This window comes from Thermobia domestica, chromosome 8 (genome assembly GCF_964235325.1).
Source record: "Thermobia domestica chromosome 8, izTheDome1.hap1.1, whole genome shotgun sequence".
NCBI lineage: Eukaryota > Metazoa > Arthropoda > Insecta > Zygentoma > Lepismatidae > Thermobia > Thermobia domestica.
In genome coordinates, this window is record NC_137461.1 from 287,102,785 (window position 1) to 287,120,808 (window position 18,024).

Sequence of the window (18,024 nt, forward strand, 5' to 3'; positions counted from 1 at the left end):
TGACTTGTTCATAATAAAAAATACTATTTGATACAAACTTAGTACCATATATCTGGAAATTAAATGGTAATAAGTAGTGCAATGTAGAGATACCCACAATATCAGAATGGCGTATCATATTCGGATCAATGCTAGGCCTCCTAATATTTCAGTAATTTTAATATGACATACCATCTGATCCCGGCACCGTAAATTTTCTATCCTTAATATAAAGTATATTATATAAATCCTTTTGATTGCGACGATCATTATGTAGAATCAAAAATCTATAAATTTCATAGAGATTACTCAGTGATATCATCATATTGTCATAAACCAGAGGGATATTTAAGATAAACAGATATTACATGTATATAGATATATCTTTCACCAACACAAATGACGAAATCATTAAGCTTTACGTCTCATGGTTATGGTTAGCATAAAGGTGACGATGTTGATAAGAAATGAATGAAATGGTAGAAGGAAAGTGGGACGAAACGGGAGAATCCGGAGAAAACCCACGGACACGTTTATCCACCACAAAGCTCACTTGGCCCGAGCTGGAATCGAACCAATGATCCCATGCACCAGAAGTAAACGCTCTACCACTGAGCCATCTCGGCTCCCATCACCACAAATAACGGATTCAAAGTATTCATGTAGTAGAATTCCATAAGTGAACAACACGACTATTTTATGGGCGCATGTAACTAAAAATCGCAGCTCTCTAGATTTAAAATATCTTAATTACAGTCTATCAAATGTGAATACGCGCACATGATGGTTGAATTCCTGTCATGCGCAACAAAATGGCTACCAAAGCGTGTGGTTTCGGCCACTAAGATCATGAAGAGGTAAACATTCCGCGTGAAAAGAAGGAAAAAAGCAGGGCTCTATGTTTGGCGAAAGGAGCGATCACCTGAAAAGATTTTTGCCGTCTATCGGGTGGTTCTAAACCTTATACAGTGATTTACAGTGAACATAAATAAATTGTCGATACGCAAGTCAAGCTTGGACGTCTGGTCTTTTTGATGGCGCAAGTTATAGCCTAGTTGATCGATTGCCTTCAGCACCTTAATGTGTTTTTACAAAATCAATTCTTCATACATAAACATATTGTACACTCCGCAACAAAAAACGTGGAATATGAGCATGTAAGTTAATTGTAAAACGACGAAGTCTTTTGCTCCAAAATAAGTGTGCAGGGGAGGACGACGAGGTTTCTGCTGCGTGATTCTTGCCACTTAGACGTTATGTTAATTCTCTGCGCTGTTAGGCGTAGTTTCACAGTAAGCTTGCATGCTCTGTTGCAGGTTTTCTGCTGCGGACTGTACAATAAAAATAGTAAAGTATGTATAATTTTTTGCATAGAAGAAAAGTTTGCACAGAGTAACTCCTAATTGAACTAATGATATTAAATCTCCTTTCATATATTAATCTATACTGTAAACTAGGCGTATTTTACAGCAATTTCTTGCCTTTGTCCTTAAATATGCTATTAAACAATTTGTTACAGTGGTATGGTAACATATTGTACAGTTCTAATCAGACAGAATTGTTTAATTAGATTTTGTTACCCGAATTTTCGCTAAATGTATACCTTTACAAATACAGATATTGTAGTGTAAATATTCGCATTACTTTAAAAACAGGTGAAATTTATAAAAATAAAACTGCTTCCAGAATTAAAAAAAAGATAGCAAAGGTAACGATTAGGCAGTTAAGTATTTGTTCATTTCTTATACAGAGTTAAACTAAATGATTCATCGGGTTTCACTCAAGCCTCCCCCCCAAATCTCATGCTATATGGTTTCTTACTGTGAGGTTAAGGACAAAGTTTATGTACCGCCAACGACAACAACGCTGTAGGAACTGTAGGAATGCATCACTGCTTCTGTGACGCATATTGGTGGTGGAAACATACTACTGAACGTATGGACGAAACTGGATTACCGTTTAGATGTGTGCCGGATTACCAAGAGCGTACACAGAAGTACGCACATTGTATATATAAAATTTGTAGAATGTACCAGAAACTTGGTGAGTGTATCTATCTTCTCGTGTATCACTCGTATTTGTGCGTCGTATACTTGTAAATAAACAGTGCTTTGAAACCTGATGAATCATTTAGGCTAATCCTGTATTTCGTATGTACGCTGTGGATAATGCACCTACCTCCGGATGACAAATAATATGATTTGTTACAGTAGCATATTCTATCCAAACACCGTTCTGTGGTAGAACCCTTTTCTGGAATGTAGGGTCATTCACATCAATGGTCTTCAAGAATAAGTTGTGGACAATGTTTTGTTCTTGCTCCGTGGGTACAACTCGAAATAACGACTCATCATGCATTTTTAGTCGCCTCTTTCTGTTCTCTGGTTTAGAAATAATAATAATATGTTACTATCTTACAAGCATCTTTACATATAAAGTATATAGACTTCAAGTTAGTGTATTATATATACGAAGAAAGGCCAGAAACTTCTTACCCTCACCATGATAGACTTAAGGTAGGGACGCGTCCTTCTCTGCATATTGATTTACATTTCTTATCTACGGATAAATCCTTTAATACCATCTGCATAAAAATATGTGGAGTTTGAGGCAAACCAGATTTCCAGCGCATTCATGGCTTCATCATCATACGAAAAAAAACCTAATCCGCAAATGTTCCATCATATTTGGGAATAAGAAGTAATCAGATGAAGCCAAATTGAGCGAATGTGGTGCATGGAACAAAGGTTCGTAGTGCAATTAGCTCATTAGAAGTGCTCCCGATACACTGTCCTTTAGGAGCAACACATATTTCGACAGTACACCCTATCTCTTTGTTTTGATAGCATTCTGTATCTTTTGGAGTAGGTTTCTATAGCATATTATGATTGTAGCCCGTTTTGTAAGTAATCAGTTAAGATAACCCTTTATTGCCCCAGAACAAGGACAACATTGCGCTGCTGGATGAATGCTTCACTTTAGCTTTTTCAGGGGCAGAATACAAGATATGTTTCCATGCTTTGCAAATACCTTTGACTTCAGGAAAAAATAGATACACCAGAATTCATCCAAAGTCCCTAATCTGTTTACAAAATTATCTTTGTTCTTGTGATAAAGTTTCAAAATGGTTGGCGCACACTACATATGTTACTATTTTTGAAAAAGTATCAACAATCGGCGAACCCATCTTACTGCCATTACTTTGCTCATATGCAGAATGTCATGTAATACTGTGTGAAAAGGCCCACAACTAATATTCACTTCCCTAGCTAAACAATTATAGTTTTACATCTACCTTAACTTTTGCCACGCTTGAGCTTATATCGCTGAGGCCCTGTAAACTTATGAGACCACATTTTGATTCTGCCGTTTCACTGTGTCATAAGATATGTATTCCTCACTACACATAGCTACCATCTCTCCACATATCAATTGTGCCGATTTTCTTTAAAATGAGGAACTTAATCACAGCTCGGTATTCAATTTTGTCCAACATGCTGCTGCTGCCTAGTTTTCTGGCTCCGAAATCAATTCAACACAACCTAAAGACACAAATTAGCTTACATATTATTGAAATGGCAACCTATCATTGTGCATTTTTTTTTTTACATTATCAGTACATCTCTATCATGGTGAGGGTAAGAACTTTCTGGCCTTTCTTCGTATAGACACAACAGACATTTATAAATATGAAATAATGAAACAGAATATTCAGTTGAACGTCCAGTACTTATCCCGGTAACTGAAAGGAAACAAATGGTAAGGAAAGAGTTCGTAGATAAAACAGGAATATCCAAGAGCCAAACTCTGGTGGGCCAACAGCACCATCTGTGATTGGGACCTGGCTTTTCTTAAGATAGACACTATTTGAAATCGTCACCATAGACCGAAAACAACCTCTGTATAACGTTATCTTCTAGAATAATGGATTTCCTATTGAATTGAATTGAAAACGTTGGGGTGGGTGCGCCGACGACGGAGGTCTTTTAGCACCCATCACTAGGTAAAAATACACGCAGTAGACGGGAAGAGACGCAAATGTAATCGCCTGGTCCAGTCGCTGTTCGTGCGTCAACTTATTTAGATAACTGCTTTCCGGGGTCTGTCCTTCGTTGTCCTGCCAATGAGTGTTTTCTGGAGATCTAGACTTATCTGGTTAAGGCGTTGAAGGACATCTCTTAAAAGGAATTACAAAATTATTTTTAAATTGCCTGTCGGTCTCAATAATGAGATGAGCATTAGGTACCGAGAAGTTCGGATGTTGCGCCTCGAAAACCTCACAGACGATCAGACGGTCAATCTGACCACAACGCACATAAACATCTTTTATGCATACAACAAAAACACACTGGATTAAATGACACTATGCTTATTTATTAAAATACTGTTAAAAAATAACGGATTAGAAAACCAATCACAACACTCAATACTCAATATGTATAATTATATTCATTAATAAAACTACACTTTGCTTTTTCACTATACTATAGCCCTCGATCATTTTTATATATATCAGAATTAAAGATTATGATAATGATTCCACTAGATATACTATTCTCACAACATTAATACACTCGGGAGATTAGCACTTAAGAAATGTTGCCGGGATAATCCCACGAAGTAATATAGTTGCTGCTCCAAACAATCCTCAAATGTTGACGTTAATTCTCAGTAAAAATAGGAAGTCTCCAAAGTGGAATGACAATGTTTGAGGGCGCGTTTATAACTTATACGCGCAAGGTGTGCGAATATGAGATTTCACTGATTGGGGCTAGCTAATAACGTATACCCCTTAGCGCAACATTCTACTTGATGCCCGATGCAACGTGCGTGGTTGCTGCTCACAATTCTGGAGTAAGCCATCTCGAACTCAGAGGTTCGAGATACGAGCAGCATTGATCAACTGATCAATGCTCTCAGTTCATTCTCAAAAGCATTGAGGTTAAATCGCCTGTATGTACATGCAAATAGAACATAAAAAAGAGTTGACGTTAATTTTAGTCCACTGGCCACGGCGCACAAGACATTGCGATAACTTGACTGTGGGAACATTCAGATAAAGAACTGCTAAAGTGATGTGGCTGACGTCGCCCTGGGGCTCAAGACACCTGGTGTTCTCTGAATCGCAGTATTTCCATAAATGATTGGAGAATACACTTAATTCAGTTCCAAGTAATTATAGAATATAGTTCTTGCCTATTAATAAGCCAGGGAAAAACACTGAGAAACTTCGTCGCTCACTGAAATGTTCTCACCACAATGTAACGTTAATGAATAGACGATAAAGACTTCTTTATTCAATTGCGTGGGAAAGAAGCAATTCCCACCGAAGAAAGAACTTATTTGCGTCGCAGAATAAAGTATAAATCGAAAAAATAATTACTGTCTTTCCAAAATATACAGAGCATCCACAAAAATACTTCTACAACCTGGCGACCGTTATAGAAACACACATAGCGAAAAACCGTACTGTCCGTAGAAGAGGTCATAAGGAACACACTAAAACAGTCACTCAGGGTACCAGGCTGAGTACAGAAAAGAAAATGCACAAGATAAAAGAATAAATAATGCAAATGTTAAAAGCGGTGCACCCACAGAACAACACAGTGCACAGTCACAGAAGCATACAGAAAAGTCAAATGGCTTATAAAACTTGCTGATGTAGAAATCGGAACACCTTCAAGACAATGCCAGGATCATCGCTGAGCAGAGTTAGGAGGTCAGCGGGCAGGCCAAACTGATCACGCACAGGCGCACGAGGCGCGCCGTCCAAAAGAAGATTATTAATAGTCAAGTGTTGACCAAAGAGGTGATAGTCAGGAGGAGGATTCTCTTCAGAAGGTGTCCGTGTGTCAAATGACTATGACCAATCCGAAGACGAGCCAAAGTCCTCTCTTCCAATAGTGAGGGGCGGGAGCTCGACGACCAGACTCTAAGACGGGGTTTCACAGCATGAAGTTGGTTGTTGATCTGCTGATCCCATGATGACTGCCAGCGCTGATGCAGAAGACGAGAAAAGAGACGTGACGAATATCAGTGCTGGGGACAGGGAGGCGGCAACGACGACCATGAAGAGAAGCCTCCTTTGCAGCAGTGTCTGCCAGCTCATTTCCAGGGATGCCAACATGGCCTAGTACCCAACAAAACCGAAGATCATAGCCCTCAGCAAGTAGGCCATGCCACTGAAGTAGTACTTGCTGAACAAGTGGATGCGAAGACGTGACATCGGCAAGGCTATGTAGGACACTGCTGGAATCGGAGCAGATCACTATAGCGCGAAGCTGGCAGCGATGAACATGCTGAAGAGCTTCCAAAACGGCTACCAATTCTGCGGTGTAGACGGTGCAGAAGGGATGAAGCTGAACTCGGGAATGTTGGACATCCAGAACAAAAGCACAGCCAGAATTTCCTATTCTTCCTAAAGATAAGATGGAGAGAAACTGTGATACAAAGTGATGTAGGTTATTAGGCAGAACGTAAAGAAATCGTTGCCCACTAAAATTGATGTACTTTCTCGTGGGCCAGGGAGTTTAGGTATGTGCTGTGATTTTTTTCTAGAAGGAAATGTGTTGGTATTTATGAATATATTATTAGAACAATTTTCACACTTTTTAACATATTTTCCGATACATCCTCGTCGTCTCTAAATCCCATCTTCTTTTTTTAATCAGTTGCAGAATTACGACTTTGGAGCAGCCATGGTCGACATATTTGCTAATTTGTCTGAAGGAACCCCCTTTCAATTCGCTGAAAGATTTTATAAGTGTGGCCAAAGTGATGGGTCAATGGCGGCAATAAATGGAAGAAATGTATGGTTTGTTTAGTTTTAAAAACTCCATGCTTTTTCTTGCGTTGTCGTAATGTTACGATAAATCCAGAAATTAATGAAAACAACTTTACAAGTAAATTGATTATGATTGAGCAATGACTGACTCAGTTCTTTCCTTCCATTTATTATTAATGCTTGTTTTTAAGAGTTATCCATTCACTGCAGCAATTCCCTCCTTTCGTATCTTCCTCTTCATAGATTGTTTCACCCTTCACCTTCCCTATTTAAAGTAAATATATTTTTAGGGTCATACAGTGTGCCTAATACATACTTCACATGATAACTCTTGAACGAAAGCAAATTTTTGAATTCTGCTTTTTGGAATAGATAAGTAGAGTGATTATTAGGGCCGGCTTTCTTAATGGTGTCAATCCGTTAAGATTTTCACGGGTAACGGTGTCTACCCATATCTCGTTTAAAATCTATAACATTCCCTAACTTCTATGCAACCTGCACAGTAGCCAGTGGTGCTCACCTCTCCTCATGTCCATGACGCACTCCTCCTCAATTGTCTATCCGTAGGTGTTCTTCCATGAAAAAAAAATCTTTTCGATTACTTTTTACACCCCCTAAAACATAATAATATAGATTTTTTACCCCCCGCCCAAATATTTCAATGACGCAGTTTGCGTCATAGCTCCCCTTTCTGGGCACCCCTGCAGTAGGATAGAAATGTTGGTTGCCTATAATACAAGGGGAAATAACTTTTTTATTGCAATTATCTTGACTGCGTTCGTTAATGGAGTCAATTCGTTAACATTACGTGTAACGGTCTATATCTATGTGTCGTTTAAAATCTGTAACATTCCCTAACTTCTATACAACCTGCACAGTAGCATAGAAATATTGGTTACCTATAATAAAAGGATAAGTAGGTTTTGTTATTCGAATTCTCTGGACCGAGTTCCTTAATGGAGTGAATCCGTTAAGACTTTCACGCGTGAGGATAATCTTAACAGTGGCTATCCATATCCCATACATGTGTTTCGCGTGATCCTATTTACTGTCCTAAGCAATATTATCCTTACACTCAACACCACTAAAATGAGCAAAATAAGACTTAGAAACGTTTGAAGAACGGAACTGTGAGGAAGTGGTTAACGCTGGTTCCGAGCTGTTTTAATTCTTACGGTAAGATTTATTAAAGTCCCTCGTACGTCATAAGTACAGGAAGACGAAGAATGTAGCTAGCCATCACAACATACCTGAAGCGGGACTTAACTGTAAATATGGTTTCTTAACTTTTTGGCTACCAAAGCTATTCTGTAAAGTAAGGTCGTTCATACCGGGCCAAGTTCATAGTTACTTTACAATGTTTGTAGTCGAAAGTCCTAATTGACCTAGACACATAAAAGAACAAACAGAATTCGCAAAATTGAACAAAGATTCACAAAATGCATGACTTTTACTCATTCAGCGAATTGTTACCTCAGGGACGAGGAGGGCCCCAGATTTTTTTTTGCTTTTTTTTTATTTTTTTGTCCAGGTCCTCACTGCTTCAGTTGTCATCACTGCTTGACAGTAAAGAGCATGTCCGGCAGTTAATTTTTTAAAATGTACTCACGAAAACCATGAACTGTTTGTTTTATATTTAAGCACACTCTTAGAACTCTGTGAACTTTCTTAAAAATCTTACCACAGCATGAAAACACTGGGAAGACCTTTGTCTAAGCTTCCTATCAGCGCCTGTTTAAACCGGTTTTTTTATCCAGTTTGTATCTAGATAAACGAGCGACAAACGCATATAGTGTGAAGTCCTCTTACTGTTGTACTCAGATTCCACGATGTACTCTACAGGGCGGCTATTTGAAGCGTTCGCAACGCGATTTTATTACTCATTCATACGCTTGGAATACGGTGACCATGTATTTACATGTAGATGCCTAATCACAAACGCGGAAGCAATAAAAGCGCGAAGAAAACGTCAGCTCGAGCGTATTTGGTGCGTTTCGGAACAATAAACCGCCTGCTGTTTAAAAGATGTCAAAAGGAAGGGGGAGAAAAGGAAAGACGTGTTGCCAGGCAAGGGGATTTTAGCAAGAAACAGCTGCTTTGAAGATGCTTTGTGCAGAGTACTGGAACTCTGCTATTATATACCTGGACTTGGCAAAAAAGACCTGGAAACCCTGACTGGCTCACAGTATGATTTATAACTCTGGCGCAAGGAAAGTTACCTTGGTTGCGTTCGCTCTAGGGGGTAACGCTTCGAAAACGCATTCTCAAATGGCCATAGACTTAGGAGGAAGTTAATGTTCCGTACTGCACTAGCCGCCAGATCTTCAAAGGACTCTTCTATTTGGACTTTTGCTGTTGTGTCAAAAATTCCAGGTATTTTGTAAACACACACACACACACTTTCCTAATCTTCAGGCCTTAGATTAAAATTAACGTAAACCTCCCTTTAGTCTTATTAGAAGAACAGTTGACAGTTGCTGCATGGTTACATGTTTGTCAGCTCTCATCAGTTAACGAAATTTCTTCATATTTTTCTCATTCTTTGGCGTCAAAGGGAAATCTGACATTGGATCAACCTCAACATTTTCATGTGTGTCCATGGTTGTACCACTAATACAATGACCATACAGTTTTCTTACCGTCTGCAACGTTTCGGTACAAGATTTATCCAATTTGTAATAATATTTTATGTCAGAATGTTGTTCTACTTCAATACGCGTGTTTCGTACGACAGGGGCGGATCCAGAGGGGGGCGATCGGGGCGATCGCCCCCCCCCCAGTAGAGGAAATTTTCTTATTTTTTATATATTAATAAAACCCATCTCAAAGTTTGGAGCCCTTAAAAGTAGCAGTATGACAACCCACCGCCCCCCCCAGAAGTCGGTCCTGGATCCGCCCCTGTCGTACGATGACTTCACAGTACATGCGTGTGTCGCAGGCTTGCTCAGATTAAAAAAAAAAAAACTGCGTCAAACTGGTTTAAACAGACGCTTACAGGAAACTTAGAGAAAGGCATTTCTAGTTATATCAAATGAATGCTATCATTTTAAAGGGAATTGGCTATTTTTGTATAAGTTCACTTAGTTTGTGGGCGTACCTCGTATATAAGATGAAGAAATTAGCAAATGACTCACACTAATGATTGTATTATCTTTTAAAATGCATATAATATACTGATGTCCCAACCTTCAATTGATTTAAATTGTAAACTTCATTTCATAAATACACAGTGCTAGAAATAAATAAAAAAAAAAACTACAGAAATCGCATATTTTTAAGCTTCAGGAAACGATTCCCAGTATTGCGTACCCTGCAAAAAAAAAAAAAAAAAAGTATTGAATATAAGAAAACAATAGGACAGTTTGTATAGAAAGAAATACATTTTGTTCGTTTATTTATATCTTAATTTGACGTAACATACTTATTAAATAAACGTTACCTTCGCCTTGCTGAAAAATCTCCTGCTCCCCTTCGGTCTCTGTAACAAGCTCGTTAACAACAGCAGAAGTGGTGTTTGTGGGGTCTCGTGCCGCAATCAAGAAAACGGCTTTCGTCAGTAAAGTCCACGTTCCTCCTCGCTTCTGCTCCAGCCAAACTGTCGTCTCAATTGACGTATGGCCAACCCAAGAGACGTGGCCAGACAGCCGAATGTCTGCCGTCACCTGAATTAGTGAGAGTCATTAACAACATTGTTAATGAATGTCAATTAAATTAAATTAATACTAATTACTAGGAGGCAGGTCCGCTCTACCATATCGCACATGACATAGAACAGTGACACAACTCAAAAAACGTATTTTTTTCAGGAGAGCAAAAAAAACAAACTCTAGTATTACAATGAGAATTGCATTTCGAAGAAAATAGTGTATGAATTGCTTCTAACTTTGTAAATATTTACAGGTATTGTTACTGGAAACAATAGGTGTTTAGTACACAAAATGCAGTCATCCCAGGGGTGAGAAATTTGATTTGTGTCACTTTTCTTTTTATTTATCATTGTCATTTTTTCAAGTTGTGACTATTCTGATGACACACCTTGTAATGATGATAAGGAGGAAAAGTGACACAAATCGAAGTTTTCGAAGTTTTACAAGAAAACAATTACTTTTAATTATGGCATAACTTCAAAATAATGATCCAAATATCAATGTCTTTACATCAGCTGTCCAATAGAAACTACTAATTGAAAAGTGATGTGTAGAAATCTTTGTAAGCTGGGGGAATGTGTTGGAAGCAAGAAGATCCATTATATCGGACTTTTTGCGATCCGATATTTTGAATTTATCTGGATACGCTTTTCCCAGTTCGCACGACATTCTTCGCTGCCTAGACTTGCGTGTATTCTTCGTGACAACATTTTTTTGGTAATCCGCCTGTTCGTATGAAGTTTTGATAAAAAAAAAAAAAAAAATCCGTCCGGTGTTTCTTTCTCAACTTTTGCTATCTTAATATCGGCAAATTTTATTTGCTGTTCATCGTAGGTTTTTGAGAAATTATTTCTGTAGTTTTGACAAAGATCCTTAAAGTCGAGGAAGTTTTCGTGCGTTAATTCAATTACCTTGTACAGCTTCTACCCACCTTTTTTCGGACAATATCGTCCTAAACCTAAAAGTGTCGTTTTACTATACTGATATGCTGCACAAACACTGTTGCATGTTAAAAAATGTCACTTTACCAGAGAAGAACTACTCAACCACCCAAGATCATCTAACTTCTGTCACTATTCTCCGAGGACAATAGTCAAAGTTCAGGAAATGGAAAACTGACACATACTGCTCTCTAGATGCTAAAAATTACGTTACAAGTGTGAAATTTTTTTACTAGATAGACTAGAGTATTGCGCGCCTCGCAGTGGCAATAACTCAAAAACGCAAAATTTTTGAGTTGTGTCACTGTTCTATGTCATGTGCGATATGTGCAACACGTACATTTCAACTGGGGAGCAAAATATGTTATAACTATATTATTTATAATAAACATTTCCTGTTGGAAAAGAGATTTCATGATGACGGTAGTTAAGTCTACTAAGCTGACCTTGTATTTAAATACTGCATTCTAAATCATGTTTAGGTAGCATTAGTTTAAGGTCACATGGACAGTGCTAAAGCAAATGGTCAAACAAATCCCAGCATGAATTGCTTGATTATTGTCAACTTCAAGAACTCAATTCTTGAACAGTAGCGATCGCCTGTCCCATTTAGTTAGCTTCACAGTTTTGATATGAAAAGTAGTCTTGTCTTTGTCATAAACAAACTCCTTCTCATTTAAGGTGGAAACAAGCTTTTTTAATTATTTTTTTTAAAACAGATGTAGAAGGAAAATCAGGAAATATAGATAAAAGAGCTAATTGTACTGGAATTGCAAACTGATGTACTGAGATTGAAGCTCGACATTGAATTCTATAAAAAGAATTAGCCTACCATCTTTTCTCTGCAAGTGTTTGCTTTACTTTTCACTAACATAATAGATTATTGTTTAAATTAAAAAAAAAAAAAAAAACAGAACACAACGATACTGTATTTGTAATGTTTAGAGCTTTCTGAATGGAAGTGCATTTTCCCTCCCCTTCGTTGTTCATGGTGGGGTAACATACTTAAAATCGTGGCTTTTAAGAGTCTTCATCCTGGCAAAATTAAAATACCGCTAATTTTACAGTAATTATGTGATATCTTCAAAAAGAAACGTAAAAGATAATTGAAATATGGAACAAGAGCGCCCTAGACAGCGTGCGTAGTCCTGGCCCCCCCACCATCTCGCAATTCTTCGAAAACAATTTCAATCGTTTGTACTTCGTTTGCTCCCATTTGCTCCGCAGTAGCTCCGTTTGCTCCCTTACCGTTCCCGAGAAAATGGAACCTTTAAGTGGGGGGGCCAGAACAACGTCGTTCCAGCCCCCCCACCCAACTAAAAATAATAGCTGAGGGGAACGGATGGTGGCATTCGTTTGTACTTCGTTTGCTCCCATTTGCTCCGCAGTTTCTGCGTTTGCTCCCCTACCGTTCCCGAAAAAATGGAAATTTAAATTGGGGGGGGGGCAGAACAACATGGTCCCAGCCCCCCACCAAATAGCAGAGAGGAACGGAAGGTGACATTCGTTTGTACTTCGTTTGCTCCCATTTGCTCCGCAATAGCTCCGTTTGCTCCCTTACCGTTCCCGAGAAAATAGAAATTTAAACTGAGAGGCCAGAAAAAGGTGGTCCCAGACCCTCGAATTAAAAACAGTCACAGAGAGGAACAGATGGTCGCATTCGTTTGTACTTCGTTTGCTCCCATTTGCTCCGCAGTAGCTCCGTTTGCTCCCTTACCGTTCCCGGGAAAATTTAAATTTAAAGTTGGGGGCCAGAACAACATGGTCCCAGGCCCCCACCCAATAGCAGAGAAGAACGGATGGTGACATTCGTTTATACTTCATTTGCTCCCATTTGCTCCGCAGTAGCTCCGTTTGCTCCCTTACCGTTCCCGAGAAAATAGAAATTTAAAGTAGGGGCCAAAATAACATGGTCCCTGGCCCCCAATCAATAGCAGATAGGAACGGATTGTGGCATTCGCTTGTACTTCATTTGCTCCCATTTGCTCCGCAGTTCCTAAGTTTGCATCCTTACCGTTCCCAAGAAAATGGAATTTTAAACTGTGAGGGGCCAGAAAAAAGGAGCCCGGGAACTTCGTGGGGCCAGAAAAAAGTGATCCCAGCTCCTCGAATTAAAAAAAATCACGGAGAGGAACAGATGGTCGCAATCGTTTATACTTCCTTTGCTCTCATTTGCTCCGCAATTTGTCCCGTTGCACCCCTGGCGTTCGCGAAAAAATAGAATTTTAGACTGGGAAAGTCAGAGCAACATGGTCCTAGCCCCCCACGCAATGATAGAGAGGAACGGATGGTGACATTCGCTTCTACTTCATTTGCTTCAATTTTCTCCGCAGTTTCTCAATTTGCTCCCCAGCCGTTCCCGAGAAAATGGAACATTAAACTGGTGGTCCAGGAAAGCGTAGTCCCAGCACTTCGAATTGAAAATAATTTCAATCAGGAACGGATGGCGGCATTCGTTTGTACTTGGTTTGCTTCGCGGTAGCTACGTTCACTCCCTTACCATTCCTGAGGAAATGGAACTTTAAAATGGAGACTAGAAGAAAACTCTCCCAGCATTCCACTCAAGTAAACATAATAACGTAGGGGAGCGGATCGTGGCATTATTTTGTACTTTCCCTAACGTTCTCGAGTAAGCAGAACTTAAACACGTGATCTCAGCCACCGTCCCGACGTATATAATCGCAGAGGGAAGTTTATGTTGGCTATATATCGTTTATTCATATTTGCTCCACAATTGCTCTGAGTACTCATCTACTCCGATTGTTGTTAAGAAAGAGGCATTTTGAAGTGGTTGGTGTGGAAATGTGATCCCAGTCCTCAACATCCTAAAAAATGTAGTAAAAAATAATTTTTTGCGTGATTTGCCGCGAATTGCTGTGGAATTCTTTCACTTTCTTCCCTACTGATCCCCAATTTTTAGGGGGGTGAGGACTGGGATCACATTTCTACACCAGCCGCTTCAAAATTCCTCTTTCTTAACATCAATCGGAGTAGATGAGTACTCAGAGCAATTGTGCAGCAAATATTAACAAAGGAGATATAGCCAACATCCACTTCCCTCTGCGATTATATAAGTTGGGAGGGTGGCTGAAATCAAGTGTGTAAGTTCTGTTTACTCGAGAACGTTAGGAGAGCAACCCAAGAAACTGCGAAGCAAATCGAAGTTAACGAAGTACAAAATATTCCACCATCCGCTCCCCTATGTTACTATGTTTATTTGAGTGGGATGCTGAGACAATTTTGTTCTAGTTTCCACTTTAAAGTTTCATTTCCTCAGGAATGGTAAGGGCGTAAACGTAGCTACTGCAAAGCAAACCAAGAACAAACGTATGCCGCCATCCGTTCCTCATTGAAATTATTTGCAATTCGACGTGCTGGGACTATGTTTTCCTGGACCACCAGTTTAATGTTCCATTTTCTCGGGAACGGCAGGAGAGCAAATTGTGAAACTGCGGAGCAAATGGGAGCAAAAGAAGTAGAAGCGAATGTCACCATCAGTTCCTCTCTACCATTGAGTGGGGGACAAAAACCATGTTGTTCTGGAACCCCCAGTTTAAAATTCTACTTTCTCGCGAACGGTAGGGGAGCAAACGGACAAACTGCGAAGCAAATGAGAGCAAAGGAAATACAAACGAATGCAACCATCTGTTTCTCTCTGTGATTTTCTTTTAATTCGAGGGGCTGGGATCACTTTTTTCTGGCCCCTCGAAGTTCCTGGGTTCCTTTTTTTCTGGCCCCTCACAGTTTAAAGCTCCATTTTCTTGGGAACGGTAAGGATGCAAACTTAGGAACAGCGGAACAAATGGGAGCAAATAAAGTACAAACGAATGCCACAATCCGTTCCTATCTGCTATTGATTTTGGGCCCGGGACCATGTTGTTCTGGCCTCCCATATAAAATTTCTATTTTATCGGGAATGGTAGGGGAGAAAACGTAGAAACTGCGGAGCAAATGGGAGCAAACGAAGTACAATCGAATGCCGCCATCCGTTCCCCTCAGCGATTATTTTTAGTTGAGTGAGGGGCTGGAACGACGTTGTTCCGGCCCCCCAATTTAATGTTCCATTTTCTCGAGAACGTAAGGGGAGCAAACGGAGCTACTGCGGAGCAAATGGGAGCAAACGAAGTACAAACCAATGCCACCATCCGTTCCCTTCAGCGATTATTTTTAGTTGGGTGGGGAGTCTGGGACCACCTTTTTCTGGCCCCTCAGATTAAATTTCTATTTTCTCGGGAACGGTAAGGGAGCAAACGGAGCTACTGCGGAGCAAATGGGAGCAAACGAAGTTCAAACGAATGCCACCATCCTTTCCCCTCAGCGATTATTTTTAGTTGGGTGGGGGGGCTGGGATGACGTTGTTCTGTCCCCCCACTTTAAGGTTCCATTTTTTCGGGAACGGTAAGGGAGCAAACGGAGCTACTGGGGAGCAAATGGGAGCAAACGAAGTACAAACGAATGCGACCATCTGTTCCTCTCTGTGACCGTTTTTAATTCGAGGGTCTGGGACCACCTTTTTCTGGCCCCTCAGTTTAAATTTCTATTTTCTCGGGAACGGTAAGGGAGCAAACGAAGCTACTGCGGAGCAAATGGGAGCAAACGAAGTACAAACGAATGTCACCATCCGTTCCTCTCTGCTATTGGGTGGGGGGGGGGCTGGGACCATGTTGTTCTGGCCCCCCCACTTTAAATTTCCATTTTTTCGGGAACGGTAGGGGAGCAAACGCAGAAACTGCGGAGCAAATGGGAGCAAACGAAGTACAAACGAATGCCACGATCCGTTCCCCTCAGCTATTATTTTTAGTTGGGTGGGGGGGCTGGAACGACGTTGTTCTGGCCCCCCCACTTTAAGGTTCCATTTTCTCGGGAACGGTAAGGGAGCAAACGGAGCTACTGCGGAGCAAATGGGAGCAAACGAAGTACAAACGATTGAAATTGTTTTCGAAAAATTGCGTGATGGTGGGGGGGCCAGGACTACGCACGCCCCTAGACAATATTATTTTGCGTGAGGTACCGTTATCAGAAGTCACCTAGCGGCTTTCCGTTTTCAGCTGTTTAGAAACGCGAAAATAAATGCCGATTTTCAAAATGGCTCGAAATCGAAATGAGATAAGTGAGTCGTGATAACGGTTTCTCATGTAAAATAATATTGTCTAGGGCGCTCTTCTTCCACATTTCGATTATCTTTTATCTATTTGAAGATATCACATAATTACTGTAAAATTAGCGGTATTTTAATTTCGCCGGGATGAAGACTCTTAAGATTTGTTCTTTCTGGAGATAGGGAGGGCGGCAAATAATGCTATGGCATGGGGCGACGAATTGCCTAGGGCCCGCCTTGCTAGTAGGGACTCACATTATGCTTCATTCCCTCTATCTACACACCAACACTAACATCCTCGTTGGTTCTCCATCAAAGACTGTAGCAGGGGCAGATCCACGACGGACTTCTGGGGAGGGGGTTGTAATACTGCTACTTAGAGCTACTTTTAAGAGCTCGAAACTGGGATGGGTTCCATTTATATATAAAATTAAAAAAAAAAAAAACTTTCCTCTTCTGGGGGGCGATCGCCCTAATCGTCCCCTTGGACCCGCCACTGGGCTGTAGCCTAATTAATCAAAATAATAAGCAAAAAGTTTCAGCGTAGAATATAGATTACGTAAGTTTACTTGCATTACGAATATTAATAGTAAAAAGTTTTAGGTGTTAATTATATCACAGACTGTGCACTAAATTTTTGCATCATTTCTCAAAGTAATACACTAGACTTTCGCTAATCCGGCCATTCTGGCACATATGGGTGCCGGATTTGCGGAAGGGCCGGATTATTGAGTATCTGACATTTATTTGATTTATTTATTTACAGTGTCTTGTTTTTTATTTACGTATTTTTAAACATGGAGGATATACTTTATTAAATCCAAATATACATTAATTTTCAAAGAAAACTTAGTCCTTGAGTAGTATCACTCACTATGAAACATGTCCCTAATTTTTAACTGTCGCACAATTTCGAGTACGTACAGTATATAAAGCATTGTTTAACTAAGCATTGTTGCGCATGCGCACGATAATTTATTGTGCACGTATTTTTGGTTGGATGCAGGGCTGTGCTGTGGAAAATCAGCGCCCTGGGCGAGAGTATACGACGGCGCCCCCATACATATATTCCAAGCAATTTTTCCTTTTTTCTCCCGAATTTTTCGCCCCCTTACTTCGGCGCCCGGGGACGTCGCCTCACTCGCTCTCCCCCACGGCACGGCCCTGGTTGGATGTGCGCCGGATTACTGAGAGGCCGGACTACTGAGGGTCGGATTAGCGAGAGTCTAGTGTAGTTTTTTTTTTTTTTTTTTTAATGTCACATGGTGCTTGAATAATATGGTACGGTGCGGTGCGTAACTCGAGAAGATAATGTTTATGTAAAACCTGCCTTTCTCTTAATCTTGCTCTCCACTACAAACAGGGTGCTGTCTCCCAGAAACCTCCCAGAAACCAGAATTAGTTTATAAATAGCCAGAAAGTGTCCTCAAAGCGTTCGCTATCTTCTGATTGATTACAGATTGACTTACTTTATACAAGATTAGTACAAAAAAAAAAAAAAAAAAAAAAAAGAGTTCGGTGACTAGCAATGTAACCTTTGATTCGAGTACATGCGAGTCATTAATACGTCATAAT

General features: G+C 40.0%; 1 protein-coding gene across 1 annotated transcript in view; it reads right to left on the reverse strand.

The window, feature by feature from the left end:
* Positions 1 to 18,024, reverse strand: part of LOC145693678 (acyl-coenzyme A thioesterase 9, mitochondrial-like) — a 154,138-nt gene that overhangs the window by 24,479 nt on the left and 111,635 nt on the right. Inside the window, exons 8-9 of the mRNA XM_081769925.1 lie at positions 10,203 to 10,425; positions 2,158 to 2,360 (exon numbers count right to left, since the gene is read on the reverse strand). Coding sequence (XP_081626051.1) covers positions 2,158 to 2,360; positions 10,203 to 10,425 — 426 coding nt within the window. The remainder of the gene's footprint in view (positions 1 to 2,157; positions 2,361 to 10,202; positions 10,426 to 18,024) is intronic.